General features: G+C 46.8%; 5 protein-coding genes across 5 annotated transcripts; all 5 read right to left on the bottom strand.

The window, feature by feature from the left end:
- Positions 1-34: 34 nt before the first annotated feature.
- Positions 35-581, bottom strand: F5147DRAFT_770178 (uncharacterized protein; the record flags this gene model as incomplete). Its single annotated transcript, XM_041441125.1, has 2 exons — positions 35-423; positions 482-581. 2 exons carry the CDS (start codon positions 579-581, stop codon positions 35-37), a joined length of 489 nt encoding a protein of 162 aa, XP_041296300.1.
- F5147DRAFT_678317 (uncharacterized protein) lies at positions 532-2,044 on the bottom strand. Its single transcript, XM_041436199.1, has 6 exons — positions 1,776-2,044; positions 1,546-1,722; positions 1,302-1,494; positions 1,099-1,249; positions 945-1,045; positions 532-890 (listed from the first exon to the last, which is right to left on the bottom strand). Exons 1-6 carry the CDS (start codon positions 1,957-1,959, stop codon positions 605-607), a joined length of 1,092 nt encoding a protein of 363 aa, XP_041296299.1. The 5' UTR covers positions 1,960-2,044; the 3' UTR covers positions 532-604.
- A 1,591-nt stretch (positions 2,045-3,635) lies between these two features.
- F5147DRAFT_770176 (uncharacterized protein) lies at positions 3,636-5,968 on the bottom strand (the record flags this gene model as incomplete). The annotated part of the gene is made up of 10 exons (XM_041441124.1): positions 3,636-4,040; positions 4,096-4,134; positions 4,188-4,504; positions 4,558-4,689; positions 4,740-4,848; positions 4,885-5,078; positions 5,138-5,263; positions 5,322-5,452; positions 5,515-5,694; positions 5,754-5,968. The coding sequence occupies 10 exons, from the start codon at positions 5,966-5,968 to the stop codon at positions 3,636-3,638; spliced, it is 1,848 nt and encodes a 615-aa protein (XP_041296298.1).
- Positions 5,969-7,061: 1,093 nt separating this feature from the next.
- Positions 7,062-9,426, bottom strand: F5147DRAFT_678310 (S-adenosyl-L-methionine-dependent methyltransferase). Its single transcript, XM_041436198.1, has 8 exons — positions 9,137-9,426; positions 9,037-9,086; positions 8,886-8,985; positions 8,554-8,832; positions 8,264-8,501; positions 7,955-8,205; positions 7,435-7,902; positions 7,062-7,380 (listed from the first exon to the last, which is right to left on the bottom strand). Exons 1-8 carry the CDS (start codon positions 9,387-9,389, stop codon positions 7,235-7,237), a joined length of 1,785 nt encoding a protein of 594 aa, XP_041296297.1. The 5' UTR covers positions 9,390-9,426; the 3' UTR covers positions 7,062-7,234.
- F5147DRAFT_678308 (cytoplasmic protein) lies at positions 9,427-10,610 on the bottom strand. Its single transcript, XM_041436197.1, has 8 exons — positions 10,527-10,610; positions 10,429-10,476; positions 10,206-10,373; positions 10,098-10,150; positions 9,992-10,042; positions 9,927-9,936; positions 9,739-9,878; positions 9,427-9,687 (listed from the first exon to the last, which is right to left on the bottom strand). Exons 1-8 carry the CDS (start codon positions 10,549-10,551, stop codon positions 9,550-9,552), a joined length of 633 nt encoding a protein of 210 aa, XP_041296296.1. The 5' UTR covers positions 10,552-10,610; the 3' UTR covers positions 9,427-9,549.
- Positions 10,611-10,835: the final 225 nt, after the last annotated feature.

The following is a 10,835-nucleotide window of genomic DNA, read 5'->3' as shown; positions in this document are numbered from 1 at the left end:
TCAAAATCAATAGGCGACAGCGAAGCCGTTAGAATCAGACAGGAGTAAAAATGGGGATACGAGTAAGAAGAAACAACTGCCATAGCACAATGGTACCCAAAATCACACGAGCTTCTTTTCCACGAACATCTTCATTGTACCATTGTCCTGTAGCCCCACCTTTACGCCCTTGTTGGCAATAGTCCCATCCTTGGAGAACCAGACTCCCGGCAGCGGATGCCATAATGAGATGAAGGGTATTTGACGCATCGAAGATGGTCTTATGAACATGCTCTGGTCGGAAAGGAGTGGATGAATTGACCTCGGAAGAAATGGGGTCATTGGAATATTTGGCGCGGATTGTGTGGTCAACAGTACTTGGGGTTACTTCGCATACACTTGCGTCAAGGAACCTATACTTGTAAAACCCTCGTGAAAGAATCGCTATAGGAATGAGATCAGTCAATGACTACAATGATCACAGCATATTTCAATGGCTCACTGAAGCCTGTATAAGTCTGATTCAAATTCGTAGGCCCCGGGCACATAACGGAAGGAAGAAAGCAATCTATTGCGACAACAAGATCGACAACGATGTTCATAGACATAATACATACAATGCGATTTACACCAGGCGCAATTTTGTGCCCTTCTTAACTTTCTTTTTCGGGCCACTAGTAATCTTCTGAGGCTCAATCGGCGCCTGAGCAATCGGCGCCTGAGCAAGCGCAAGCGCCTGAGGATGGTGCTGCAGCAGAAATTTCTGGTACAAACTAATGATAATGTCTGCTCCATGGGGCAGTTGTGAGTCGGTGATCCTCCCGAGCAACGCAGGGATATTTTGGATGACAGGAACAGATGCGATATGCTGGAGTAGGATTTCTACATTCATTTGCAGGATTGCGGGATACCTGATACCGCGAAGCTGGTTAACACTGCGCTATGCCATGATAAAAAAAACCGACTTGGATGTAAATGATGAAGAAAGCTCGTGAAGAATATTTTTCGCATCCAGACTACTACGTATTGCATAGAAAGCTTGGTCGCGAAGGCTGTCGAGTCGAACCTGACAATTGTGTATTAGAATGTGTGGAGAGTACCAGGTAAATTTACTCGAACCTTGGAGGCTAAACAATACATCGACTTCGGTGAGCAAGGCCACGAAGTGCTAGGGTTTGGGGTCTCCACATCAGTTCTGGGCAGTCCCTGGGACTTGAGTGGGGAAAAGGAAATTTTGTCCGTATACAGATACAGCAAGAGCGCTTTCAATCTGTATATACGAAATCAAATGCCCGCCACAATTGTGATAACATGTAACTTACGTCCTGAAGGCCGTGTCTCGCACGAGTATGTTCCGGTAGTTGACAGTTTGTGGTTTATGTTGAACTGGAATAGGAGCGATAGGCGTTTCTGCTTGTGGTGGGCTGGTCAAGGCATCGCTTTCGGACCTAGTGTCTGCCACAACCAGTAAGTCGTCGTCGTCTTCATCTGATTCATCTGATTCACTGATGTTTCCTTGCAAAGGTATGAAGATTTATATTTTTGATATCGGTTTGAATCACTTACCCTTGAGGACGGAACTCACGTCGCCGGGAGGCGTCTGACTAGCTTTTTCCTCTTCTTCATCTTCAAGATCGCTGTCAGATGTGTATCCGTAGTCATCAAGTGCTATTCCATCTTCGAATTCTGAGCCACCATCGAAGTCAACAAATGTGGCGTCAGGTGATCCCGTCCTGGACAATACTTGTCAACTTCAATGAGCAAACTCACCACCTTCATGAGAAAAAAAAACTTACGTTCGGCAAAAAACACGGAACGTGCTGTCAGGACAATGTCGTTGGCGGACAAGTCTTGGAGTCGGATGACTTTACGTAGATGTGCTGAGCGGCCTGAGAATATGTGGAACTTTGTATCCACGAGCTCTTGGCCAAGAATTGATTTCATCAAGAGCGCTTCGACAAGCGCTTGATGGTTCGACATTGTGAAGTGCTAGAGAGTTGTGGGCTCGAGCCTTTATTCTTATACTCGCTCTGGGCGCTAATGCGGCCAAATTGTGCGTACGGCATGATCATTTGTTCTCGAAGTGAATCTAGTACAACACCTTCGAAGCCCTGCCAACACAATCATTATGACACTTAAAGTTATAAGGGCGAACATCAGTCTAGTGAATTAGGTTCAAACAACCGTAGACATCGGACAGTGATTATCGTTCCGACAAAGCATTCGCACTGGAAGTATCGCTTGACAACCGCGTCTATCGCGTTGTTGAGATATCAATTCAGAAAGTTGCGCGCAGTAACACCACATACGTATGCTTCCTTGGACCATAAGTAGATCCTCATGCGAATCTGGAGGCGTGTTTTGAGTGCGATAATGCTTCTTTTGACATCTTCACGCGTGAAGATCGAATGTCCAGGCTCAGTCTGAAAATTGAAAGGGCACTTCATTCCTATTAGCAGGCACTATCTTCCTTCATCTACAAAGGTTTGTCAGATCTTGTAGTGGTTTCCATGATCTGTGCGAAGTCCATGTTCTCCGGTGTGCGTGCTGGCAGGTCGGAGTAGTCAAGTCTAAGTGATAGATTTGAAGTCATATACGTGGCAGAGGACCAGAGTGTGAGGCCCTGAAGATCGGCAGTTTGGACATCGCGTAGTGAGTGCTTCGTACTCAGTATTCGGTGGGTGTGGGGGCTATATGTAGGACGCGAGAATCTTGGCAGACACTAGTACTGGTTGCTGGAGTCGACCCGGAACCTTGACTCAATATAGAGATTGGGGTTGGCACTGTGTAACTCGTACCTTGACCGTCTGCGCTGATATGAGTCTGAATATGTTACCAGGTAGCTCGGGGATTGGACCGTGATTGTCCCTGTGCATCTTAGAAACAGGAAGAAACCATATGGGAGACTAGCACATTCCGGGAGAGGTTTGAAACCGCCAAGTAGGACCTCTGAAGCTTCAAGCTCAAGCTAGGCCCTTCGGTGGACCACGGCAGTGTGGTCAATGGTTCTGGAGCCTGTGAACATGTGTTATATCCAAAACCAACTCTGCGGAAGGGTGAGTTTCATTGCACCAGAATCCAGGTACGTTCACTAACATTTTGTTACAGCTGCTCGGGCGTTTGGCAAGTTTCAAGATTTCTTTTTGACCGAACTAAACTTACAACGAGGCCGCATGTCGTAACACAATTGGTTATGATACCCCAGTACGGAGCCGCTTGGACATGCTCAGGATGGTGCGAGACTCTTGCCTGCTACGCTTGCTCAGGCTCTCTTGTAGCGCGTGAAAAAAACTAGTGGGATAATAACCCCCCAATGAGCTGTCTGGCGTTGAGACAGAAAAAGAAGTACGCCACGCTCAAGCCACGCTAGGCTGTACCAAGCTAGTAGGCAACCGCGGTTCTGGGACATCTAGCGAGCCTGGGAAAGTATTCGTGCGACTTCCCAAAACGTCTGGTCCCATCCAAACATCACATGTCTATTTGCCGGGAAAAAGGTAGAATGGGTAGTAAATTAAGTACTCGACAACATTATTAACAAGTAAATGTGCGTAGTTAGAAAGGTTGATAGAATCATCAGAATCAACAGGCGACAGCCGCAGACAAAGTAAGAATGGGTATACGAAAAGACAACTGCTATAGCACAATGGTACCCAAAATCATACGAGCTTCTTTTGATCAACTTCCACGAACATCTTCTGTGTACCATTGTCCTGGAGCTGCACCTTCACGCCCTCATTGGCAATAATCCCATCCTTGACGAAATTTTGGAGTGCCAGACTACCGGCAGCGGATGCCATGATGAGATGAAGGGTGTTTGACGCATCAAAGATGGTCTTATGGCTACTATTCTCTTTCCGAGCCTGCAAGATACTATACAAAGCGCAGGCAAATGTGAGGATGGTGATGATGGTGAGGGGAAGGATAGCGAGAAGATATGTCGCCGATCGCCGAGTCCAACCTATCGTTGATATGTACATTGTCCCATTGACCGGAGAGGAGAGGTAGTCCGGAATGGTATCATCGGGGAAGCTACCGACAACCATGAATCCGGAGCGAAGGAACTGCCAAGCGATGCTAAGTTAATTTGGATTGAACCTAAGGGATAAGAGCCCTCACTGTAGCAGAAAACTCAACAACGCCGCGCCAGTACTCCTCCTAAGAAAGGCATAAATCTAAGGTGGGCAAAGATCTTGCAACATGAAACTCACCAGCTCTTTGTATACCTGTGCCTGATTTCCAAGATTGTCGTCGATAGATGTGTTAGTTGTTGAGGAATAGATGGAGTACAGAGTATCTCCGATCGTGCTGCTCGTGAGCCCCTGAGAGTTAATCGACTGAAACTTGGCAACCCCAGCGACGAATGACAGTAGCTCAACATGCTCTGGTCGGAAAGGGGTGGATGAATCGACCTCGGAAGAAATTAGGTCATTGGAATATTTGGCGCGGACTGTGGTCAACAGTGGGATTACTTCGCATACAGTTGCGTCAAGGAACCTATACTTGTAAAATCCTTGTGAAAGAATTGCTATAAGAATGAGATCGGTCAATGACTACAACGATCACAAATGCATGGCTCACTGAAGCTTGTATAAGTCTGATTCAAATTCGTAGGCCCTGGGCACACAACGGAAGGAAGAAAGCCACTCCCTAACAAACTCGCGTTTTCGCTTGCATCCACCCTGGTCACATAGTCCTGCGTCGTGGACGTATCTAGAAGCTGACGGTAAATTTGAGGTAAGATATATGCGATCGAAACTCACTGGCACCGCAGTTTGCAATTATATCCCACAAGCGAAGACCAGTGATCGAGTTATTCGGAGCAGCTGCGTTGGCATAGATAACGTAGGAGTTGTTCGTGTTCCAACCATACTGCGTTTGATTAGAGCCAATGGCCCGGCAACTAACATTGGCTGTCAATCCCTGCTGCAACATGGAATAGTTTCTGCTGAAGCCTTGAGGAATATGCAAGCTGGTATGTTCTCCCTGTAGCGGTCCTGTGTTGACTGTGACGTTTCCAACAGAAAACCCGAGACGAGTACTGCTGGGACCCGGAACTCCATCCGAGCCGGAATAATCCTCGATGGTGGGCACAATCCCCTCTAGGAACACAACATGACATCGCAAAACAGCTTCAAATGACCTGAGAATCCCAACTTACGAGTAGATACGTCATATTTTGCGCCATTGAAGTCAAATGTCCCAGGAAGACCATAGGTGTATCCTGCAGCAGAGACTCCACTTAGCATTCCGCCGATGTCGATAATCTCGAAAGCATTGTCCTGGACTTGGTTTGTTCGTTTAGAAGAAACGGACGAAATACTGAAAAAAGTAGAGATACGCACCAACAGAAAAACCCTGGTTTTGAAGTTCTTCGATGAGCAAGGTGGAAAATGCGGTTCCAGTGATGTCAAGTTCGGATCCTCGCATTTGAATTGGCCATAAAAAGTAGGTTGGCGTCAGGAGAGTTGTCCACCTATATCCGCACTTAAATTAGACAAGACAGTTAAGAGTAAGATGCTTTCAGTGAGGAATTACCCAGCTGTCAAGAGTCTTGACACACCAAAGACAAACAGCGTCAGGGTGGTCAGTCGCAAGTACTCAGGTCTCAATATGATCGAGCCCTTCGCCAAAGCGACACCGGCACTTAGCTCAACGAGAGAGATGGGCCGTGACATCCGATGTCTCAATGCCTCCTTGATTGAAATGGTGAAAAGACTAGGGAAATGTTCATCTTATTGTGAATAGAAAGCTAGAGAGTAAAAGGGTATACAAACGTAGCAGTAGTGACTGAAAGCACAGTTGCTATCAATGTGACCACCATCGTCAACTCTTGGGGGTGATGCCTCCATAAGTTGCCGACTTGATCAGGTGGAGAAAGGTAATCATAATAGAGGACTGCACCAAGAAATCCGTACCCAAACGCCAGGATAATAACCTGGCTACTGATAATAGCGGTGTGGCGTAGAAAGTTCACAGGCACACGAGACATCATAGAAGTAGGGTGGGTGGTACAGAATCGATCCTGGTAAAGCTATTATATATGATGGCTGCGACATTAAGCTGAAGCCACGATGTTGAGCAGAGTCTGGGGTCTTTTTGTTGTGGATGATGTGAGGGTTGCCCGGACTTTGTTTGAAGTCGTTTGAGGGAACCGAGAACGTTCCGAAATTCGGAACGATAACAAGGTGAACGTGCTCGTACCGTATGGGTAGTGTCAGGTATTCTTGGTATGCTATGTTGTGTGAGCGTGTGGATCAATGGAATGCGAACAATTATTTCTCGCTTACCGTCCTCGCCTTGCAGGTGCTGCACCATGCCATGATGCCTGTCTCGCTCAGTGCTATCCCAGTCTAACTAAATGGGGTCAGCTCCAAAAGACGAGAAAGACTCGGCAAAGACATCAAAGGTCCTCTTCATTCTCCCACCCAGTACTTCTTGCACCCCCACTTCGCTCACAACAGTCGACCGCTCATGATGAGTAAAGACCATAGGCCATACCTTCCTCCAGAAACCTGTGAAGTAACCGTTCGTTAAAGCTCGGTATGCAATCTCAAGGACTTAGAAATTCCAAACAACACTGCAGAACATCACAGTGCTCAGACTATTAGGGTCCTACCACCACAAGTCCAACTATAAGCGCGCCATAACGCAACCGCGAGTTCGTCGTGAGGAAAAGGGGGCAGTCTCGTCTATGACTCGGGTGGGTATTGCTGTAAGCTTGTAGCTTTGACACCATCATGGTTGACGCGTTTTAGTTAACAGACACTAGTACGTTTGCAATAAAGTGAAGGTGCAGAAAATGAAACCGCGTGAGATGGAGCCGGTACTTAATGCATAAATGAATCACAGCCACCTGAAGCTTTAATCTGTGTTAGGGCTGTTTGTCTCCCGAATCCATGGGGTCCCACCACTCTCGCGGCCGAGTCCCTATTTTAATTTGGGTTTATCCTCGCTGTCCTCGAGACGGGCCTAAGCTCGGACAATTAGATAAACGATAAACGATCTTTTATTGGCTGACTACGTTACTGATGTAACTCATTAGAGAACAGAGGCGTAAGGTCTTACATAATAATTCCTCGATGTAAGTTCCAATTCAAAATCGTTTATCATTTATCGCATCTCTGTAGAGTCTGGTTGGGCACAATGTCGAACTCGAAGGTGATATATACTAAGATGTGCTATCATAGTCAGCAACGAACTTGGGGCTATAATGGACAGTAACATGTATACGATATTTTACACCAAGCAACGAATATCATCGCACTTTATATATCTGAACGACAGTCTCTCCAACTGCCGTTGTCTCAGCATTCTGTCTCACAGAATAATGGATTTCCACATCAAGTTCGCGGGAGTTAGTAGCGCTTTTCTTGCAGTAGAACGACCCTGTCACAATGGTGCCTGTATTGATTGAGCCTGAGCTATCTAGATTCAAAATGGAGATGTGCAACTTACCGTCTTCTGCATGGATCGGATCTCTTAATAGGAAGATTGTTTGCTTCCAGTGCGTTGGCTGGCTACAAGGCCCTGTGCTGAAGCTCGTCACTCTCTTATCCTCCTTTTGCTTGAGACCAGGACCCGTGCTTGCACGACGTTGCGGGGGTGCTTTCCCGCCCACAGGCCACACCTCAGCAAGTGTCACATCACCCTCCTTTGTCACCTTGACGGGCACTTCAGGTGGGACTGGTTCGCCCGTCGTCGTGAAGAACGTGTCAAAGTACAATACAAACGCGTGAATTTTGGTGCGTTTTGGGGTAGTTGAGACAAGAGTGAATTGAGAAGTGAAGTCAAGTTGGCGGGTTGTGACGTCTTTTAGGTGGAGGTCCTTGAGGAGATAAGGTTCGCTCGCCATTGATTCTGGCCCGACGACGTCGACGATGGCATCCTCATAAACATTGTTTGCCATGATCGACAAATCGAAACCTGCAACGTATTTTGAGAATCACGCGATACGTTGAAATAGAACAATACACGCCGTAAACATCACTCCAGAATCCTACGCGTTCCTTCAAGATTTCGCTACCTTCACAGAGCCCGAACATGATCCTACACTGGCTCGGGGCCATCACGCCTCTCTCTGGTTTCAAGAATCTGTCGCGCGCTTGCAGCACAGAGTCGAGCATGGATTCGTACAGCAATGCGTAACCCATCCATTCGGAGATGATGATATCGACGTGCTCGACATCATCCGGGAGGGAGATCTCTTCAACTTTTCCACGAATGACGCTGCGCTTGCGTGAGAAATCATGGAGAGCGGACAGGGAGAACTAGCAGATGGTCTTACGTGATGACATTTTCTAGCCCATTTTCTTTGACGATCTGCTCAGCCTTCTCTGCGATGTCGCTTGCATCGACTGCGTAAACGTGCTTTGCCCCTGACTTGGCGGCGAAGAGGGAGAGTATCCCGGTACCGCATCCGACATCGAGTACGACAGCATCGCGAAATAGGATGGGGTTTGTGAGAATGAACGACGCGTAAGTGGAAGTGCGAACTTTGTCCTGGATCATAACAGCATGGATGTCTTTTCACAATATATGAGATATTAAAATGTTAACCCCTGAAAAATTACGCACCATTTTCACAGTAACTGGAGAAATAATGGGTGTCGTCGTCTCGTGGTGATGGTCCTGCTGATGAAGTACTCGGTTCATTGATAATCTCTGCAAAACGCCCTGCGTCAAACTGTTGACCAACGAGTGAGCGGTATTCTGCCATGTCCCTATGAGCCTGTGCGAGCTTCCTCTCAAGGAGCTGCATCTGCCGAAGCGCGCTTGGTAGATCAGTGGGTGGTGTTGGGCGTTGGTCAGTACTGGAGAGGTCTTCATCGTCTGACCAGTCATCCATTTCTAGTTCTTTGGATGATTGAGCATTGTACAGAGGATAAGGGAGACATAATGATACGCACGAAGTAGCGGATCATCTTCAATCTGTGGGATCAGGTACTCATCTGAAGAGAAAAAAGTCTCCGCCCCTGTTAGGTTCCCGATATCCTCTGATGTAGGTGCCTGAAGCTGTGTGTCAGTCGACGACACGTGAGGGATCGAATGAAATCGCACATGTTTTCTGATGAAGTTGATTAATCGTATGCGTTGATGAAGGTCCAGTTCTAGGCTTGATCGTCACTGATTGAAAATTCACGATAACTTCGAGACTAACCCAGTTTCGCGCTTATGGTGCGTAAGTCGAAGTTATGGACATCCTTATCGTGTGCACGAGTAGCAGCAGCTGAAGGAAAGGTCTTGTCCTCGAAGAGTGACCGGCAAGACTGATTTTGCGCTTGATCTGATACCCAATCTTCAAAGTTGTTGTCTTCCTCGGCGTAATCTGAGTCCGTTTGAGATGATACCGATTGATCGTCTACGTCCTCCCCTGTTGTATGGATCGTGGCTGCGGCAAAACGTATGGTCATAGTTTTTTTTGGTTGAGTCTAGGCAGGCGCCAGAACTTCGAAAGGAGGACCCAAAACTATCCGGTTACCGATATCACAGGAGGCAATTTGCCTGATATATAAGTCCATACTGGTATATTACGACGGACTCAAGAGAGGCACTTGGATCAGGTTTATACGATTACATGAAGTCCTCTTCGATAGCTTTCCCAGTCAGTTTCGGTGCATCAGGATCTTCTTCGACTTCGAATAACAAATCGTAGGAGCGGGAAGCCTTCTCCGCTTCTCTAGCCTTGGCTAGCTCTGCTTCAGCTTTTTTCTGTGTTCTTAATTAGTATTTGATTTGAAAGTGAGATAGTGTGAAGCGAACGTTTTGAGCAGCTATAACTCTTTTCTCTGCATTCTCTTTCTTGATGCGGTCTACGCGCTCTTGCTCATGATCCACATCCCTTTCGACTTTGGTCTTGTTGAGACGGTTCACAATTACATTTTCTCGCTTTGGAATGTGAACTGAGGGGGTATTGAGAAATGAAACGATTGAATGGGGAAATTGAAAACCTCTTTTGACCTGTAAAACAACAGCATTTAGTCGGCAGCGATGATCGAGATATAGACACACATACTTGTTTGTCACTATGAAACGACACCTGACCGACGGCCATGTCTCCGGATTTCTGGTATGAACATCCTCAGGTGGGCGGCAAGTACGTGCGATTGTGGTAGACCTACCTTGAGGTTACTCCCAGGAGTATAAATAATGGTGAGATTATCTTTCTTATTTCCTTCATATCCAAGATCGATCGTCGGGCGATAGATGACCTGAATATGCTCACGAACCTTCTATCGAATTAGCTTTCACCAGCTGCGCACAATCGGTCAAAAGCGCCTGGGGAATACTGTCCCAGGTCATGGTCGGTGGCATGCGAATATAGACGTGTGCAGAGGACAGCTTGTCGACGTGGAACCACACATCCTGAGGCCATGCATATTTGATCAAATCTTCGTCTGATCTGGTATGGTGAACTTCAGTGTGTTGTGTGATGGATGTTGCTGGGCTCACTCTCGACTTTATCCTTGCCCATGTAAAGCATTACTGGCGGATCAACGACTATACCAGATATCAGTATTGCCTCAACTTGATATGATGGAAGGACTTACCAGTGGAAGTGAAGAAAAGGACCATTGCGCTCGCGACTTGAAGCAAGACGATGTAGCTGATGTAGGAAACTAGATTTACAGACGAAAGAGCGTGGGAAATGTCGGGTGCTGCCCTTTCACGCGAACCACAACGAGCGCTTACTTACGCGGTGACATCCACTAGCTGCAAGTTTGCCTCGAGCCTCTGCCTTCTCCTTTGCTTTACTGTTCTGACTGTTTATCAAAACGTTTAGATTATCTCAATTGTGCGTCTTAATATTATTTTCTGACAGAGTCATACTGATTCTTCCAAAGAATCAATTGCAAAGT

The sequence above is a fragment of the Suillus discolor genome, assembly GCF_016758755.1.
Source record: "Suillus discolor strain FC423 chromosome Unknown F5147scaffold_10, whole genome shotgun sequence".
Taxonomy (NCBI): domain Eukaryota; kingdom Fungi; phylum Basidiomycota; class Agaricomycetes; order Boletales; family Suillaceae; genus Suillus; species Suillus discolor.
This window is presented reverse-complemented; position numbering and strand designations above follow the sequence as displayed.

Excerpts from the sequence above, each read along its gene's own strand:
- F5147DRAFT_678317 (XM_041436199.1), bottom strand. The coding sequence starts at position 1,959 with ATGTCGAACCATCAAGCGCTTGTCGAAGCGCTCTTGATGAAATCAATT. Across the intron at positions 1,250-1,301 it reads CGAGACACGGCCTTCAGGAC|ATTGAAAGCGCTCTTGCTGT; the intron begins GTAAGTTACATG and ends TCGTATATACAG. Across the intron at positions 891-944 it reads TCTTCATCATTTACATCCAA|GTATCCCGCAATCCTGCAAA; the intron begins GTCGGTTTTTTT and ends TCGCGGTATCAG.
- F5147DRAFT_678310 (XM_041436198.1), bottom strand. The coding sequence starts at position 9,389 with ATGACCATACGTTTTGCCGCAGCCACGATCCATACAACAGGGGAGGAC. Across the intron at positions 8,206-8,263 it reads GGGCTAGAAAATGTCATCAC|CGTCATTCGTGGAAAAGTTG; the intron begins GTAAGACCATCT and ends ACGCAAGCGCAG. Across the intron at positions 7,381-7,434 it reads TCCGATCCATGCAGAAGACG|GCACCATTGTGACAGGGTCG; the intron begins GTAAGTTGCACA and ends CAATCAATACAG.
- F5147DRAFT_678308 (XM_041436197.1), bottom strand. The coding sequence starts at position 10,551 with ATGGTCCTTTTCTTCACTTCCACTG. Across the intron at positions 10,477-10,526 it reads CCTTTTCTTCACTTCCACTG|TCGTTGATCCGCCAGTAATG; the intron begins GTAAGTCCTTCC and ends TATCTGGTATAG. Across the intron at positions 10,151-10,205 it reads GAAAGCTAATTCGATAGAAG|GAAATAAGAAAGATAATCTC; the intron begins GTTCGTGAGCAT and ends TTGGATATGAAG.